Source organism: Setaria italica, chromosome IX, assembly GCF_000263155.2.
Source record: "Setaria italica strain Yugu1 chromosome IX, Setaria_italica_v2.0, whole genome shotgun sequence".
Lineage (NCBI taxonomy): Eukaryota > Viridiplantae > Streptophyta > Magnoliopsida > Poales > Poaceae > Setaria > Setaria italica.
In genome coordinates this window covers 44,569,743-44,586,904 of record NC_028458.1, presented here as the reverse complement: position 1 = coordinate 44,586,904, position 17,162 = coordinate 44,569,743, and the positions used below count along the sequence as shown (strand labels likewise).

At 50.0% G+C, this 17,162-nt stretch overlaps 2 protein-coding genes across 2 annotated transcripts; one reads left to right on the top strand and one right to left on the bottom strand.

Annotated features, from left to right (window-relative positions):
* Positions 1–272: 272 nt before the first annotated feature.
* LOC101771475 lies at positions 273–2,313 on the bottom strand. Its single transcript, XM_012848759.2, has 4 exons — positions 1,747–2,313; positions 1,591–1,643; positions 866–1,045; positions 273–689 (listed from the first exon to the last, which is right to left on the bottom strand). Exons 1-4 carry the CDS (start codon positions 2,311–2,313, stop codon positions 458–460), a joined length of 1,032 nt encoding a protein of 343 aa, XP_012704213.1. The 3' UTR covers positions 273–457.
* Positions 2,314–13,013: 10,700 nt separating this feature from the next.
* Positions 13,014–15,013, top strand: LOC101771085. Its single transcript, XM_004984179.4, has 6 exons — positions 13,014–13,380; positions 13,652–13,735; positions 13,830–13,869; positions 14,286–14,354; positions 14,475–14,584; positions 14,696–15,013. The coding sequence occupies exons 1-6, from the start codon at positions 13,178–13,180 to the stop codon at positions 14,856–14,858; spliced, it is 669 nt and encodes a 222-aa protein (XP_004984236.1). The 5' UTR covers positions 13,014–13,177; the 3' UTR covers positions 14,859–15,013.
* The last annotated feature ends 2,149 nt before the right edge of the window (positions 15,014–17,162 follow it).

Sequence of the window (17,162 nt, the reverse complement as noted above, 5' to 3'; positions counted from 1 at the left end):
GGTCTACTCAGAAAAAAAAATGCAGCTATACAAAGTTTCCAGACAAAGTAGTCCGTGATTAGCTATGTACAATACCTATACAAAGTAGATTCTTGTCCATTCTTGTAGCTAGGTTCCTTGTGGATCTTTCCGTCAGGTATTAGTAAATTATATTCTTCACAAAGAGAGCTTCAGCTATGGCTGCTGGAGTATTCTGCAGTACAGTTTTTGCCGGTTGCAGTTTCAAAATGAGGTTTGCCAGTGGTTTCAAAATGAGGTTTGCCAGTGGTAACTTCAGAGGTAACTTTAGTTGCCATTGTGTATTTGTTTGCACCATAATTTGTTCTTTTCTTGATGGAAACACAGGCACCTTTCCTGTACAGTCTAGAAAGATATGTACATGATGCATGCACAAGAAGCAATGCTTAGCCGGGGATATGGATCAACCAATTCTATAAACATGCCGGGGTCATTGCTGTTATATCTGGTTATCGTGAAGTGGCAACTCTTTTATCATCAGAACACGCCTTCTCCTCCCTACCCAGGTGACCCAATCAGGATCCCTTGACACAACCCTGTACCCTGCTTTGGCGTAGAGACCTCGAGCGCCATCGTCATCCTCATATGCCCTGAGAACCATGAATCTGTGCCTCCATTGGAACCCTAGTGCCTCGCAGGCCTTCAGCAGTGCAGTCCCTACCTTCCTCCTCCTGCAAGCATGAAAAAAGCACACCCACCAAGTGTTAACTGATTTCCTGAAATGCTATGAAAATGGCCCAATTGGGCAAACAGAACTGAGGACGTAGAGAAACAGCCCAATTGGCCCAATACTATGGCATTCATCCCTGAATGTCATCAGCCATCAGGGATAGCCGTTAGAGGTGACCTGAATGATGGTAGTACTGCAATTCCAGACACGTAGAGGTACTCATCAGCGCCTTGGAGGTGCTTAAGGATGTCATCTTCATCCTGCACTGTGCAATCCACGACCCCGACAATTTTCTCATAGGGTGCCTGTGATAGCTGGGTGGTTGGCTCAGCTTCTTCAGCCACCAAACAAGCATATCTAAGGAAGAACAAGGTTCAGATGTCAGCAGAAATGATACACAGTAAAATGAGGTTCACGCATTGACCGTATTGACTAGTCCTAAGATGAGGATTTAACAAAGTCTGCAGATATAGTGCAACAACAAGAACATATGGAAGAAAAGGTTCAGCGAGAACACATGTTAATTGACATTTTAGCAGCAGGATCCTCATAAACAAGGAAATAATTTGTAAGCAACTCAGGATGCTCTGTTTTGGACAATAAGCAGAAATGGAGAATTCTTCAACTCTGATGTAAATTTCAGTCTGTGTTGCAACTGACTACTAGTAATACTCCTTGCAAGCCACACTGCAAGCTTTATTTAAGTGATTGTAATTTAGTCTTTGGAAAACATAACACGACTGAATACCGATTGATGTACTAATGATAATCTAAACCAATTCAAAAAGATAGAAGTTAGGCAGAGCCTGTTCAGAACACACAGGCAAAGGAAAACAGAGCAACGATTTCAACACTGCTACTAGCAATTTGAAGCACAAATAGCAGGAGCATCAGTCGGTCACCTGTCAGGAGGCGAGTTCCTCACTCTGTAGATAAGCGCGGACAGCACCTCGGCCTAATCTTGACACAACGCAAGCAACAAACAACACCATTAGTACGACCATAAGAACATGAACAGATCCAATCAATGTGCAGGTAGTTCAGATGTGCGCATATACTTTGAAGAAGTCGAAGAAGAAGTCGTTGAAGAGCGCGACGGGGACGTGGAAGGCCTTGGCCTGGACCTGCGCCACCCGCCGCATCTCCTCCCCGACCCGCCCCATCTGCCGCACCCCCCACCCGGCCTCCCGCGCCAGGTACTCGTCGTCGTCATCCTCCTCCCTCGCAACGCCTGCAGCAGCGACCCCCTCATCCGTTGTGGCCAGGAGAGAAGGCACCCCCACCCCTCCCGGCCACCTCCTGCTCGCAAGAAGCCTCTTCTTGGCGCCGCCGCCTCCTCCATGGACGCCGGTCCAGGAGGGACCGGGGCATGGCCTGGCCGTGGCGGCGACTGCGTGGCATGTGGGGCAGCGCCTGGAGCGGGAGGATGGCGAGAGAGGCTGCCGGAAGGGCGGGGGCGCACGGAGGAGGGCCATGGATTTGGATTTTGGAGTCGGCAGATGGCAGGGGAGGCTGGCGAGCGTGTGGACCGTGGGAGACGGCCGTTGCCTCACCCAGGCCAGGCCGGGCGTTTCGTTCAGCATTGGAGGCCTAGAATCGGAATTGAGGACCCAATTCCTCGCCATTTCTCCCCCTTCCTAAAATTGATTTGACGGTTCAGAGCCAAATGCAGGAACACATAAGGCCAGTCTCAGCAAGTTTCAGGGTGTGTTTGGTTGGCAGGACCGAGCACAAGGGTGTGCGACCGGTTCGGTCGCACAGGCTCCCAAATTGGAGGGGCTCACCAACTGGTTGGTTAACTATAGGCCTGTGGCTCGTCAGTCGATCAGTGAATCAGTCGATGGCACTATGAGAGCCTAGCAGGCGTCAGATGGCCAGATGCCCTCTCGCAGGTGCAGGTCTGCAGGACAGGATCACAGGACGCCAGGGGGCCAGGGCCGCAGGGCGCCATCGACCAGGATAGCAGGACTCCATCCATATCCATCTGTGATCTGTCGCCTGTCTCGTACGTGACCTGTCGAATACTCGAATAGTCGAATAGAATAATAGATCCATACGGCGTCCATCCTCCGTCGCAGAGACGCAGCCTGCAGGTGCGCGATCGGCCTGCCGGCGATTGGGCGCTGGGGCCTGCACGGCTGCACCTAGGACTCCATCCTTTTCGCTAATCGCCGGTACGCAGCGCCGCAGCGGTAGCGTCCTGCCGACCCTGGCGTTGGGAATCGGGATTCGGTATAACTGCGGAGGACTTTCTTTTCGCCGATAGCTACGGGTATACTAATCTGATTTCTGATCCAATTAATTTGATATATTTTATTATGATATATATCATATATTTTATTTACAGTCCTATTTTTTAGGGAGGTAGGCCTCATTTTAGAGTTTGGTACAGGGCCTCGATTTTTGCTGGCTCAGCCCTGTTGGTTGGGCTGTGGGTTTTGGAAAAGCTGCTGTAAGCTGTGAGCTGTGGAAAACCAGCCGTGGGAAAAGCAGAAGACCGTTTGGTTAGAGCAGCTGTGAAACTGTAGGTTGTGTAAGAAATATCTGTAATACCCCTAAAGGCATGAGGGTTTGTTTATATGCAATTTGCTAGTAACAAAATAATATATTCGTTAATTCGCATGTAAATAATTATTTTAGAAAGGAAATTCGCATAAAATCAAAAATGTTTTATTGAGAATTTGAGTATAATGTGTACAGAAACTTTGAACTAGGTACACAGGATATATGTTTGCGTATTTTATTTGAAGCTCAAAGTTTGAACTTTAAGTTATTTTGAGACTAAGCCAGAATCACAGTTCGTCTGGAACTGAAACTCGAAGTGTCAGTTCATGAACGATCTTTCACAGCTCTTAATATTTCAAACCATGGGTCATTTGAACAAAGTTCCCATCTATCATTTGTAGACCTATGTTACATCTACACTTTTGTTTATTGGTGCTTGAAGAGATTGTTTTTGGTTTGGACAAATTTTGCTCAAGAAAGAAGGAATGTTTCTGTGTATCGAAGCCAATACATACAGCAGTAAAACCACGGCAGCGCCGCTGCTCGCCGCCGGGCCGCCGCGGTAATTCTCTGCAAGCCGCCATGCGCCATGGAGCGGCGAAGCCAGAGCAACAAGCAGGCAGAGCAGTCGTGAAGGATAGAGACGAAGCTTCATATATATATCGCAGCACCATCGTCATCCGCTCTCTGTTCTTCTCTCCGCTCAGTGCCACCCACTTGAGCTCGCCGTCGATTCCGTCACCATCAAGCCGTCTCCGGCCGATTTCTTCCGCACGCCGTGCCGTGACACCCGCCCAAACAACCCCAGGCACTCCTCGCTCAACGCCATCAGCCATAACGCCGCCTCCGACCTTGCCCTGTTTTCGCCGGCTGCCATTAACGCACCAAGGTGAGAACCCCTTCCCGGCCCTCTCCGCTCAAGCTGATTACAAAAACGAGCTCGCCGGAGCTCGTGGGTGGCGACAGGAACGCCCTCCTCGGCATGCAGGTTCCCATCGCGGTGGTGGCCGCCACTATGTACTTCGCGCGCCGGCGAGGCACCAGGCCGCCCTCGCTGTCGCGCGTCGAGCACACGCCGTCCTCCACCTCAGGCTCGAGCTCCTCCCGCCCGGTGTCGTCCGCACGCAAGGACAAGGTCGGCAACGCGGATCGTGCCGCGGGTACGGGCGCGGGCGCCAGCTCGTCTGCAACCGTGAGCTCCCTTGAGTCACCCTGTGAAGAGGAAGCCGGAGGCAGTCAGGAGAGCAGAGCAGTTGACGACGGCGACGGCAAGGAGGTCCTGCTCGACGTGCTCCTAAGGATCCAGACAAAAGACGTGCCCGCGCCCGGCGACGGTAGAGCGCTCGCCCGGTGGTGAGGAGGAGGAGGAGCAGCTCCCGGTGTGTGGTCATGGCGAGCAGTGGGCGGCAGGCCGGGGGCTGGGGACGTCCAGGGGCGGCGGGCGGGGGGCCGGTGGCCAGGGGCGGCGGGTGGAGGCGAAGGGATTGCGCGTGCGTGTGCGGGAGAAAAATAACGAACCAGTGGCAGTGGGTAATTTTTTTTCCCCAAAAGCAGTTGAAAGCAGGGGGAAAGGTGCTTTGGTTTTGTACTAGAATAAAAGCAGCTTTTGGGCAAAAAGCATCCGTGGCTTTTAGTCCCTTTGGTTGGCTTTTGACTTTTGCAAAAGCAAAAGTAGGTTAAAAAGCCCAACCAAAGACACCCTCAGTGTCACGACTAAGAATTTGGTAACTGTGCTGCTGAGTTTCCTGGTGATGAAACTTCTCTCACATATAATAAAACTTCCTCTCCTCCCTTCTCATAACGATCTTCCACATCAACAAAGCTATTGATGTGGCATGTTATTCGATGGTTGTTTGAGGAGAAAAATCACACGAAGATTTTTCTTACCTTGGGAATAGTGCGGGCGTGACAGTGTACCAAGTACACAAAATAAATAGACAAAGGTTAGGGAACAAAAACTTTTATTCATATTTAATAAAATACAAACACCGGTTCCCTAATACACATGTGCGCTCCATAGCGTTCCGTTGGGAAAATCCGACTTGCGCGATGTGGTCTTCTGGTTTCCAGGGTCTCGAAAGGCTCCCGGTTAATTACCTCTGCAAGTCTAGCTTGCAGAGCACCTCCGATGCCACTGTTGTGGTCGTTTTCAGTCTTCGCTTCACGTTCTCCATGCATGTTTAGTGTTGATGTGGATGTGGCGTCGGCGTCATCCATAGCCTTGTCGGTCCATGAACCGGTGTGGTATTGTAGTCGTAGTAGTGGTGGGTTGGATATGCACGGTCGTGTCGTTGAGGTCGAGTAGACGTCACGGTAGAGTCGGTCGTCAAGGTGGCGATGATCTTCAGCGACGTCCAGGTGGAGCCACAAGAAACCACAAAGATGGTTAGCTTCTTTCTTGCCTTCTGATTAGCTCATTGGTACACATGCATGCACACACGAGTACGGCATGGTAGCATGACCCCATGAGACACTCTCTGATTGGCCCGTAGGTGCACATGCACGCACACACACGTACGATGCATGGCAGCATGACCTTATGAGATGCCTCCTCCTACTTGTACGTCGGTGAGCCTCGGCCTTCTCGGCTGCACATGCTAGTGCTTCCGGCCGTAAGCGCGGCGTCATCTCCGTCTTCCGTGGCGTCGTCTCTACCATCAGCCTCCGGCCACCGGCGGCCGGTGGCAGCTTGGTTGTCGAAGTAGTCTTCGAGTCAAGATGGACGGTCTCTGTGAACTGGTAGAGAACCGTGTGGGCACAAGCTGGGCACTTGGACGATGCTCCACTCGTGAAGGTCTTCACGTCAAGATACTGGAGTGCTTGCTTGTCTACCAGCAGCTTGTACGTGCACACAGGTACACATTCAACTGAGATAGACGCACGTCCAGAACTGAGCCAGCCCCATCGTCACGTGCAGTTTCGTCCCCGGCCGCCGTCGACTCGTCTTGGGCAGTTGGGCTTCGAATAGACGTCGATGCCTCCACGGACCTCCGTTGCTCCTTGCGAGCTGCATCTTCTTCATGAGCTTGCCGTTGATGTCATTATCGTCGGGAGTGCCATCTTGCTGTGTCCCGGGCATCGCCTCCGGCAGCCCGGTGACGTCGCCATCGGCAGCCCCAGGGTGTCATCGTGGTGTCGGCGCCGTTCTCGCGTCCTGGCAGCCCCATGTTGTCATCGTCGTCGGCAGCGCTGTCTTGTCGTCGCCGTCGGCAGCCTTGTGGCGTCGTCATTGCGTTGGTGCCGTTCTCGTCGTCCCGGCATCGCGGCGTCGCGATCATCGTGGACGTTGACGCCGCGATCATCGTGGACGTCGCGCTTCCATTGTGGGTAGACCTCACGGTCCTTCACTGCCGGCACAGAGACGCGGCCGCACGGATGGCCGACGTACGGCCCGAGCAGACATTGCATGCACGTGATCTGTGAAGGATAAGAGAAAGTAGAATATCAACCTGAAGCACCGAAGACGAACAGAGGTGCCATGGCCTTCTTCCGCGTTACTCGACGTGCTCGCCGGCTTCACGTCGACTCCAGCGCGGTTGTCGGCCTTGCTGCAACAGCGGACGACGGAGCTTGCCGACGATGATCACGGGGCGTCGCCGGGCTAATGGTCTTGCAGGAACTCGATGGATGAGAGGTTGCGTCTTCTTTTTTATTCTCCTGGCCATGCCTCGATGGGAAGAGCTGCGGCTCTTTTTTTTTCCTCTCCTGGCGGCGTCTCTGGCGGATGGAAAAGGGGGCTCCTTACGTGTGAGCGTAGCAGGTTTTTGGGACTCCACCTCAAACATTTCACAACTCCAGCCATTCCAGCAAAAAATCCAGCCAAACACTTCAACTCCAAAATTCTATGGAGCTGCCAACTTCATGAAACTGTAGTGCAAATGGGTTGGAGTTTTGGAGCACCTCTTTTACTGCTCTAAAACCCCCTCTATTGAACCTCCTCGTGAAGTTACCCACCAATACCACTCGTTACACAAAAATAACGCTTCGTTCCTCCGAGAGCCCCCGCGCCTATTTTTCTCCCCCGCGCCAGCGTTTTTTCCAACGACGGTCGCGCCATTCTCCCGCCGCCGCTAGAGTTTCAGCCGGCCAACCCCTGCCGCCGCCGGCCCGAGTCCTGCCGGCCGGCCGCCTAGCCCCGCCGCCCGCCACTTGCTGCGGTACTCTTGCTGTCCGCCACGCACCTCAACGCCCCGCCGACCACCTCCGCAGTAGCCCCGCTGCCGGCCAAGGGTTAGGGTACGTGGGCTCAGGTTTCGTTCCTGGCTTGTTGGACGAGTTGGTTGCGTGAGTGCACATGTTTTGTTCCTGATTTGTTGGACAGGTTGGTTGATCTCTATCCATCTAGGACCTGGACTCTATCTCTAACCGGGGCACATGGTGAGAGCTTCTAGAACCCTCCACCTCTCCAGAACCTTTTAGATGGCGTCGGCTGCCGCGCGGCCCGGCTGCATGGCGATACACATTGCAGTACGCGTACACCAACCTCGTATACGTGCATGGGCGCTGCCTAGCATCCGCTGATGATCATTAGGCGCTAATTAAATAGCGGCCATGTGTTTATTGAGCACATACACTACAACTTGCACGTACTGATGTATATAGCTTAATAATTTTCTCTATTCTTGATTCTCAGTAATTCAATAAGTTTAATCTGTCACAGTTGAATTTTGTGACAAAATAACGTCAAACAATAGTCATGAATCAAAATTTGATGAAATCTCCACAAAGATTGGCCTAACAGCTAGAAAAAGTACTTTCCAATGCAGCTATGCTTGGAATTTGTAGTATTTTTTTTGAAACTGTGTTGATGATTCCGCCAATCTTGAATGCACCGCAGACATTTTCCTTGGAGCAAATAAATTGAATAATATTGTTCAAAGTTGCCCATGGAATCATGTACCTGCATATATTATATATATATTGTAGTTTGTCTGGGACTGGGATCGGAGGATGCCAATCAGCGTGCGCGCCAGGAGCTCCCCCAGCCATCGATTTTCGACCGGGTCACGGTTGCCTTTTATGGAATACTATTTTCCTGCGGGCTTCCTCTGCATCTTTTCCGCACCCAACATCCTTTGCACGCTAACAAAAAATTATGAAACAAATTTGTATACAAAAATTTTGAGAAACAATCCATAAAAGAAAAGTTGGGTGATAAACTTGTGCGTACAAATTCGTATACAACAAATTTGGATGACAAACTTGTCCATACAAATTCTTATACAACAAATTTGTGCGACAGACTTGTCCGTACAAATTCGTATGCAACAAAATATTCTAAATCCGCGGGAGGCTCCCCCCACGTGCACGTGCGTAGGTTCCTTACCTTCTTACCTACACAACACATCCAACTAAGTAGGGATATTATCCTTTTGAATTCACCCATGGGGGATCCTACCCTAAGTAACACCAACCGGGACTAAAGGGGTCTTCACGAACCACGAAATTTAGACCCGAGACTCAAGCCTCTTTAGTCCCAGGTCCAAAAACAACCGAGATTTTTGTTGAGGATATAAGATCATTTTTTACAAGTGTTACAAGACGGGTCGATCTGGAGCCGTCCCGAGGCATCATGGCAGGACCCTTACGCCAGAGCACAGTAGGGGAGATGGACCTAGGCCACCGCATTCCCACCTAAGATGAGGTGGGAGAGGGTTGCTCCCACAACTTTATAAGGTCTCAAGGAGAGTATAAATAGACATGCATGTACCATGTAAAGGGATCAAATCCTAGAAGAACAATACAAGAACACATAGGATGTAGGGTATTACGCATCTATGCAGTCCAAACCTGTAACCTTGTGTGAATTCAACCATCTCTGAATGCTAATCCTAACTCCTCTAAGCCTGCACATACTAACCTGGTAACCCACAGTCTCTCAGTTTTTGACCACTGTCAGCTGCCAACCCGGTTGGGGAGGTGATGGTGCCCAGTGGGGATGAGGTCGAGGCAGCGGTTTGCTATGGCATTGCGGTGCACGGCCCCGGAGCTGGCATAGGTGGTGGAGGGGTGAAGGTGGGGTTCGTTGGTGCCGCACCGCTAGAGCTCCACGGTGCACGGCAATCATGACCAGGTGTGGAGGTGTCCGGGATGCTACTGTCACGAGCACCGGCGGGCATTGGGGATCGGGCCGGCGAGATGGCCATGGGCGAGGGGGATCGGGCCAGCGAGATGGCCATGGGCAAGGGCGTGTGGGAGGAGGAAGCTGGTGAAGCGGTCTGAAACTCGTCACCGGCGCACTGGAGGAGGGCCCGGTTGCATCGCGGGTGAATGGCGTCCATCCATGCGTCGAGCAGAAGCTGGTGATGCAAGAACTTGGCAGCGACGCAGCAGATAGCGAGGTGGCGAGCACGCTAGCGGTAAGGAAGGAGGAAGACAGACTCGACAATGGAAATCGATAGGCATCTTTTCCTACTCTGCTTCCAAATCCAAATAGCAGCAGCAAGCAGCGTATTTCCTTTCTTCCCTGCTCATCTGTTGCGAACTCCATAATATAACTTGTTATGAGATAATTTTTTAGCACAACTTCAATAGGGTGCAGAACTTATGTGTACAATTTCTAGCTACAATTTGTAAGAATAACTTCGAATTTTGTTTTTTAGAAAACTGTAACCTATATGCACAATTTGTACGCATAACTTTTTTCTTAACAATAATTTAGGTGATGAATTTCGTAATACAACTTTCATGATATCATAACTTATACGCGTAACATTTGTCATAACTTTTGAGAGAATGTTGTTAACAAAATTTGTGCACATAACTTATACGTATATACAATATTTACTTGGTATAGAAAAATAATTGAAAAGAAAAAAATGTGGATCAGCACATGGGCGGGCCTCGCGTGGGATCCACTTGCTGCTGTGTCGTGCGCCGCGAAGCGCTGCAGCGCGCGCAGACTCAATATTGCGGGATGAGAGCGGGGATGGTAGCGGGCGAATGGGAGGAGAAAAGCAGCTAGGGTTTGGGAGTTGGGACTGTTGGGTCTTTCGGGTAAATTTTGGTGGGTCGGAAGCACGCGGGACAGATGGGCCGGCCTGCTCTATGTATTTAGATGCATTTGTTGGGCTCTTCGACCAATTGTTCAACGGGACATCTAAATACGTATAACGACCAGTAGTGGCTCGTAAAAACTTGAAGTACCATCGATTTGCAAGGCAACTGTACCGACGAACGGTTGATCGGTATTTTTCTACTTTTACCATCAAACATCCTACGCTAATTTGTGGCTGTGGTACAGTGCTTGTTACTATAATATGGACTGGCTACTGTTGGATGCTAAAATTGTTGCGATGGTTGAAAAGCAATCACCTAGTTTCGGTAGGCACATTAGATACAAAATGTGGGAAGTTCAAGGAGCCCATCTACCAACTAATAAACAGCCCACGACCCATTTGCAAACCAGTTTAGCCCATTTGCAAACGAGTTCGGATCGGACCACGAGAAAGAAAGAACGGAGCAAGAGGAGCGGCAGCAGCAATCGACGGCACGAACTGCCTGTTGAGTTTTTTGCTGCGAACAAGCGTCCCTTCAGTCAACATGTGCCAACATGGCCATAAAGGCCTGTGCGGTGCGGTTTCAGCAATCGACGGCACACGAACCACTTTTTGTTGAACAGGCGTGCTGTCTCTTGGCAAACGTGACGTTTGTCCGGTGTGGATGCCATGCCTCTTTGACGAGTATAAAAGCAAGACAGACATCATGCAAGGATGCAACATGGGGCAAGGTGCGTTTAGCCTGTCCAACTTTATCTTTCATAGAAAGATCATAACTTGATTCAGGTCTCGTTTCAGCATTTTTGGTGGATACCGTACGTGCACATCATCGGCGTCCTTGATGAAGTTGAGGAGACGCCCCAGGATGACAAATTCATCATGGGCCTGGACGTCGAGTACACCACTGCACCTGTTATTCATAGCATGCTGCTGTCGTGCAGCTCTGCGTAGGCACAAGGCGTATCAAATAGGTCCTGTTTGGTTACCCAGGACTAAAGTAATTCACCCATTTTAACCACTTTTAGTTCATAAAGTGTCAAACAGGTGGATAAAGTATTTAGTCCTATAATCCATATGAGGTGGATTAAATTGAACTAAAGGGCCTTGGGGACACCCCTGTTCCTCATTACTCCCCGTTCCACCTGTCCCGCACCCCACCCCACCCCGCTCCCGTCCCTGGTCCTCCCCATGCTGGATCCACCGCACCCACCATGGACCAGTACCAAGACTTCTTCTCTCAGGCAGCTTCTTCATCCACAGCTACCCGCAGCTTCCATGCTTCCCCGAACGCCGGCAATGAAGATGACTTCAGCCTCTTCTCCCTGCCGGTGGCCCCCACTCTCTCCGCTCCCCAGATGCGCATGGAGTACCTCGACCTCAACTCCCAGGCCGACGGCTTCCCCAACCTTGGCTCCTACCTGGAGTACCTCCAGGCGGATGATGCTGCCAGCGACCATGGGCTACCGTCCCTTGCCCCTGGAGGCAGAGTGGGAGACCGTGGAGGTCTCCACTCGAGGTCCACAAACACTAGAGCGAGATCCGGCGGAGGCAGAGTGGGAGGCCGTGGGGGAGCCGTGTCTACCCGTGGAGGTAGAGGGCGAAGCGGTGGGGGATCGATGGTACACCACGGAGGCCGTGGTTCCTCTATTACCGGCTACACCTTCGTTTCTTCAGAGCAACTTGGCGCCATCAAGGATATATATCAAATACGCGTCATGGGAATGAAGATCAAACCATGAATCAATTTCATGATTGGATAGTCGATGGTTTATTTAGTAGGTCATAACTGTGATGGTTTCAAATGTATGGACCATTTTTGAATGTATGAATAGTTTTATGAATGTATGACAAATTTTAATTATGTACCATGCGCACAAAGCAAGCCAGCATCGTGGCACAACATGGGTACCAGGCGCACGCTAGAACAGGGGAGTAACAGAACTTGGCGCTAGAACAGGGGTAGCAGCGCAAAGAATAGGGGGTAGCAGAACATGGCGCCAGAAAGGGGTAACAGGCGGCCGTATGAACAGGGTGGGTAGTAGGGGTAAAAACATCTTTATTCAACTGCATTAATGAACTTTAGTTCATGGAATCAAACAGGGTAAGGACTAAAGTTTAGTCCATGGACTAAACTTTAATCCATGGACCCACTAAGTCGGATGGAGTATCTCAGAAGCTTGGCGATTTCCTGCTCAATCCAAGAATAGAATTTGCATCCATAGACATAAGGCAGGACACAAAAAATCTGGAGTATTGGGGGTTAAAAGTCACGAATCATACCGATTTGCAACACCTTATATTATATATGCTGGTTAACTGGAAAGATCAGCCATCCTTGGTGGACATAGCGTGTGCTATCATAGGCCCCTAGTACGAGACCCTGAAAAAGGATAAGAAAAAAACCAATTAGATGGAAAGGGTGGGATCGTCAGTCCTTAACCAATGCAAGGAGCAGGTCAGGTATGCATGCATCGATGCATACGTGTGTTATGAGAGTTACAGGCGTCATCTCAACGGAATACAAGGTGAGAGATTGTATTACTTTTCTATTAATATTTTTATCAGCGTTTGCATTTCAATTTGATGGGAACCATATATTATGGATGATACAAATGTAGGTGCCCCTGTTTTGCCTTCCCATATAAATATTTTTATTAGCGTTTGTATTAGAGATTGTAGTTGCACGGGCTGGTTAGTTGGTGGGCCTAGCAGTAGCAGCCCTCCCTTTGAGCCCAGCCCAGGTTGGCTTGGTGTTTGTTGTCGTGGAGGCAGTTGCCGCCACGAGGTTACCCGACCGACGTAGCGCCCTCCGTCGCCGCGCACGCGCTCGATGACTGCAGGCGTCAACTGCCTCTCTCTCTCTCTCTGTCTCTCTTAGCTAGAGAAGAATCAGCAGCTCATCTTGTTCCTTGCCTGCTGCTCATCTTCAATAATCTCCTTCAGGTTCGATCCATCTCTCCTCCCCTCCCGACCGTCGTCGCATCGCATGCAACCACCCCTGCCGCTGCTGCGTTGCTTGACGGCCTCCTCCTCCTCCGCCCTCCCGCTCTCGGTGTTGGTGCGCAAGCACAAGCTAGGATTATTATTCTCCACGGCCATGGACGACGGCGTTTCTTCGCAAGACAAGAAGACGTCTCCGCCGCCGGCGGGGGGCGTCGCGGAGCGCATCATGCCGCATCTCCTCAACATGTGGGCTACTACTTCATCTATCTAGCCTTTTACTACTAGCCTAGCTATAGCTACTGCTGTTGCTCTGCTCTGAAACAGGTGCATGCATCATTTCCCCCATTTGCTCTGAAACAGGTTCAGCGCCTCCATCATGCATCATCTCCTCAATATGTCGTAGTAGCTGTTGCTGTTGGTTCAGGGCCTGTGCTTGCATCATTTCCCCCATTTGCGTTGCTTTGTTGCCGTAGAAAAGGAAAATAATTGCTGGTGACAATAATATAATGGATTGCAGCTACGGATCGCGCGCGACGGCCCGGGACTTCGAGATTTACGCGCCCAACGCCACGTTTGAGGACCCGCTCATGCGAGCCCACGGGTACGTCGTCGTCTACGGTCTGCCTCGCAGCACTGCTAGTGCTAGCTCTGTTTCTTTGTTGATCCATCCATTAATTACATTACCTTACATACAGGGTGCAGCAGATCAAGTCCTCGTTTTACACGCTTCCAAAGGTACTCCCTCCGTTCCAAATTGTAGGTTGTTTTATCTTTTTAGGTGCATCTAGATAATATATGTCTAGATGCATAATACTCCCTCTGTTCCAAATTATAAGTTATTTCAAAGAGTCAAATCATTTTATATTTGACCAAAATTATAGAGAGGATCATAAAGGTTTATGCACCAAATAGATATACTATGTTTTGACTTTCAAGAAAGTTAAAATGACTTACGAGAGTAATATCTATGAATCTTAAAAAATCAAAATGACCTGCAATTTGAAAATACAGGTATCACTACTCTAATAGTAGTAATAGAGAGTTGTCTGCAGTTCCATGCACTCTGCCGGTTGTGCCGTCATCTATTAAGCTGAATGAATGGTACTCTACTAAAGAAGAAGAATGATAGTATGCCTGCAATGCATGGTCAGGTGTTCGCGGAATCCAAGATCGTGGAGTACACTGTACATGAGAATCCCACGGGCCCCGGCAAAGCCGAGGTATACGCTGTAGAATGATGGATCGATCATGGACTAAATAACTAGTTTGGATTGGAACACAGGCCAACAACCATTCTTAACATGATTTGCAATGCAATGCATGCGTTGTGATATGTTCAGATTCTGATCGACAACAAGCAGCACTACAAGGTACTTGGGAAGGCGGTGGAGCTGACCACGCTCATCAGGCTCCAACTCCAGGACGGCAAGGTGGTCACCCACGAGGACTGGTATGTATGCATGTGTGGATCATGCTGCATGGAACCAATAATCATGCATCATCGATCAGCCACCATCTCTGACTACTAACTGACTGATGGATCGATGGTGCATGCATGCAGGTGGGACAAGAAGCCTCTCAAGAACCGGGACACGGTGGGGTTCCCGCTGCTGGGCCGCGTCGCGGAGGCCACCCGCCGGGGAGCAATGCTGCTCACCCACGCCCTCATGGGATTCGGCAAGGACCCTCCTGCTCACCCACCGCCGGCATCCTCCTCCTCTTGATCTACTTGTATCTATATATATATATATATGTGCTGATGATGATTACTGCATGCTACTGCTACGCCAATGGCGTAGTGATCAAATAATCTACCACTGTACTTAATTGTTGTCCTACTGGTAGTGCCTTTAATTTTTATCCTTCTTCGTTTTCTTTTTGCCAGTATATTAATTATTACTATGCTGCGTTTGAAGGATCACATTTTGCATGCGCTATTGTATATGTTGTAGCAGTTAATATAAGCAAAGATTAATGTGACATGCTCCTAGCCACTAGCCCTGCTAATTGGATTGCGTTTAATAGTTTTAATGGATTGTGAGTCCACGTATAAGTCCAACTCTCTCATGAAGTAGCTAATTATTAAACTAAATCATCTCCAACAAATTTCAATCAATTTCGTTACAATTTTAAAGTGTGAAAGGGACATTTCAGTTCGAGGGTCCGACTCTTGACGTTGGGCTCATATATATGTCCAGCTATACTATTTTGCACAAAGTAGCGGACACTTAAACTGAGTCATTTCCAACAAAACGATCAATTTCGCTAAAATTTAAAGTGTGAACGAGAGATTTTAATTCTAGGGTTTGGCTCTTGATGCGGGACCCACATGTATATTTAGCCATACTATTTTACACAAAGTAGTGGGCGGTCAAATTGAGTCATCTCCAACAAATTTTGATGAATTTCGCTAAAATTTAAGGTGTGAACACGAGGTTTTAATTCTAGGGTCTGCCTCTTAATGCGGGGCTCAAATGTATGTTTAGCCATACTATTTAGCACAAAGTAGCGGGCAGTCAAACTCTTTCATCTCCAATAAATTTCGATCAATTTCGCTAAAATTTTAAGGTGTGAACACCACGTTATAGTTTTAGGGACCAGCTCTTAGAGTAGGACCCACATGTTGGATTCACATTTATTTCAAATATATATGAGTTTTATATATGAGCCTATAGATTTATATAGCTAATCATGATTTTTTATAGCAAATCCATAGGTTCTACTAACTATAGTAGGATGGATGGGCTTGAGTTTAGATAATATAAATATGGGATGAGTTGGATTGAAAAAATAAATTGCTTTGATGTGGCTCGATGTGGATTAGAGTTGAATTACAATCCAATTACCAAGCCTACCTGCCACCAAAAGCAAGCCAGTGAATCTCGAATGAACGTTCGCTGAGTCCAACAAGCGCCCAGGCAAAGGCAAAAAGACGATCCCAGGCCATGTCGCCAACATCTACCGCCCATGCCTCCTTCCTATCACTTTGCTTGCGCTGTGGATTTCGTTCGTACATACGGTGGTTAAAAGCACTGCATGCAGCAAGAATGACAGAGGAAACGCCCTCTTCATCTCTGCTCCTGTGCTCCATCACTGGTGTGGTGTGGCAGGAAAAGCTGCTGGGCGCCCGAAAGCATGCACTCGACAGACTCGTTCAAAAAGCTAAAGCCGGGCTCTAGAATAGAATTTAGAATCCGTGTGAGCTGCTGCTGCTGCTGCTCGGACTCGATTCCTCCATCTCTTGTATTCTGTTCTCCCTCCAACCAGCTCCAAATGAAATGGAATGAAATCCACTTAACCGCCCGTTGCGAGCAAAGCGCCCAACTCCACGCTCCAAAAACAAAAACCCCCACCCAAACCCATGCGGCCATGAGACGCCTGGAGGTGGCCGAGCTCGTCCTCCTCGCCGCTGCGGCCTCCGCCTTGGCCGCCGCACTCATCCTCTTCTGCGTCCACAACCACCGAGAGAGCAGGAAGCGGCGGCCGCCGCCGGAGCTGCCGCTCTCCCAACAAGTGCCCACCGCCGTCCCCGCGAAGACCAGCCGGAGCCGCCACCTCGTCGTCCTGCTAATAATAATGCTCTGCCCATGGCGACGCCAGCGCGCGCGCATCGAGCCGGCAGCCGCGGCGGATTCCCAGGCGGACTCTTCTCCGGCAGCCGCGGCAGCGGAGGGCGTGGCGTCGTGGACGGAGCGGTGGCTCGGACCCACCTCGCGGGCGCTCTACACCATCGACGAGGAGGACGGCGAGGATGGCGACGGCGAGGAACAGCAAGAGGAGCAGGAGCAGGCAGAGCCACCCGACACGCCGTTCTACACGCCGATGGCGTCGCCGGCCCGGCCCGGGTGGTGATCGATGTGAGCTGCCACTCGGACGCATCGGCCTGCTGATGCCAGCGCCCGATCCATCTTGTGCGATTATCCCAATCAAGCACTAGCAGTCTAGCAGTGGGTTGGATGTTCCAAGGAATGACCCCTCCGGTCCGATCCATCTTGTTCTTGGTTGTTCCTTAGATTACTGTTGTAGCG

Coding starts and splice junctions, on each gene's coding strand:
- LOC101771475 (XM_012848759.2), bottom strand. CDS start 2,313: ATGGCGAGGAATTGGGTCCTCAATTCCGATTCTAGGCCTCCAATGCTG. Junction 1,644..1,746: donor TCTTCTTCGACTTCTTCAAA/GTATATGCGCAC, acceptor TGTCAAGATTAG/GCCGAGGTGCTGTCCGCGCT. Junction 690..865: donor GCAGTACTACCATCATTCAG/GTCACCTCTAAC, acceptor TCATGCTTGCAG/GAGGAGGAAGGTAGGGACTG.
- LOC101771085 (XM_004984179.4), top strand. CDS start 13,178: ATGCAACCACCCCTGCCGCTGCTGCGTTGCTTGACGGCCTCCTCCTCC. Junction 13,736..13,829: donor CCGCTCATGCGAGCCCACGG/GTACGTCGTCGT, acceptor CCTTACATACAG/GGTGCAGCAGATCAAGTCCT. Junction 14,585..14,695: donor GTGGTCACCCACGAGGACTG/GTATGTATGCAT, acceptor GCATGCATGCAG/GTGGGACAAGAAGCCTCTCA.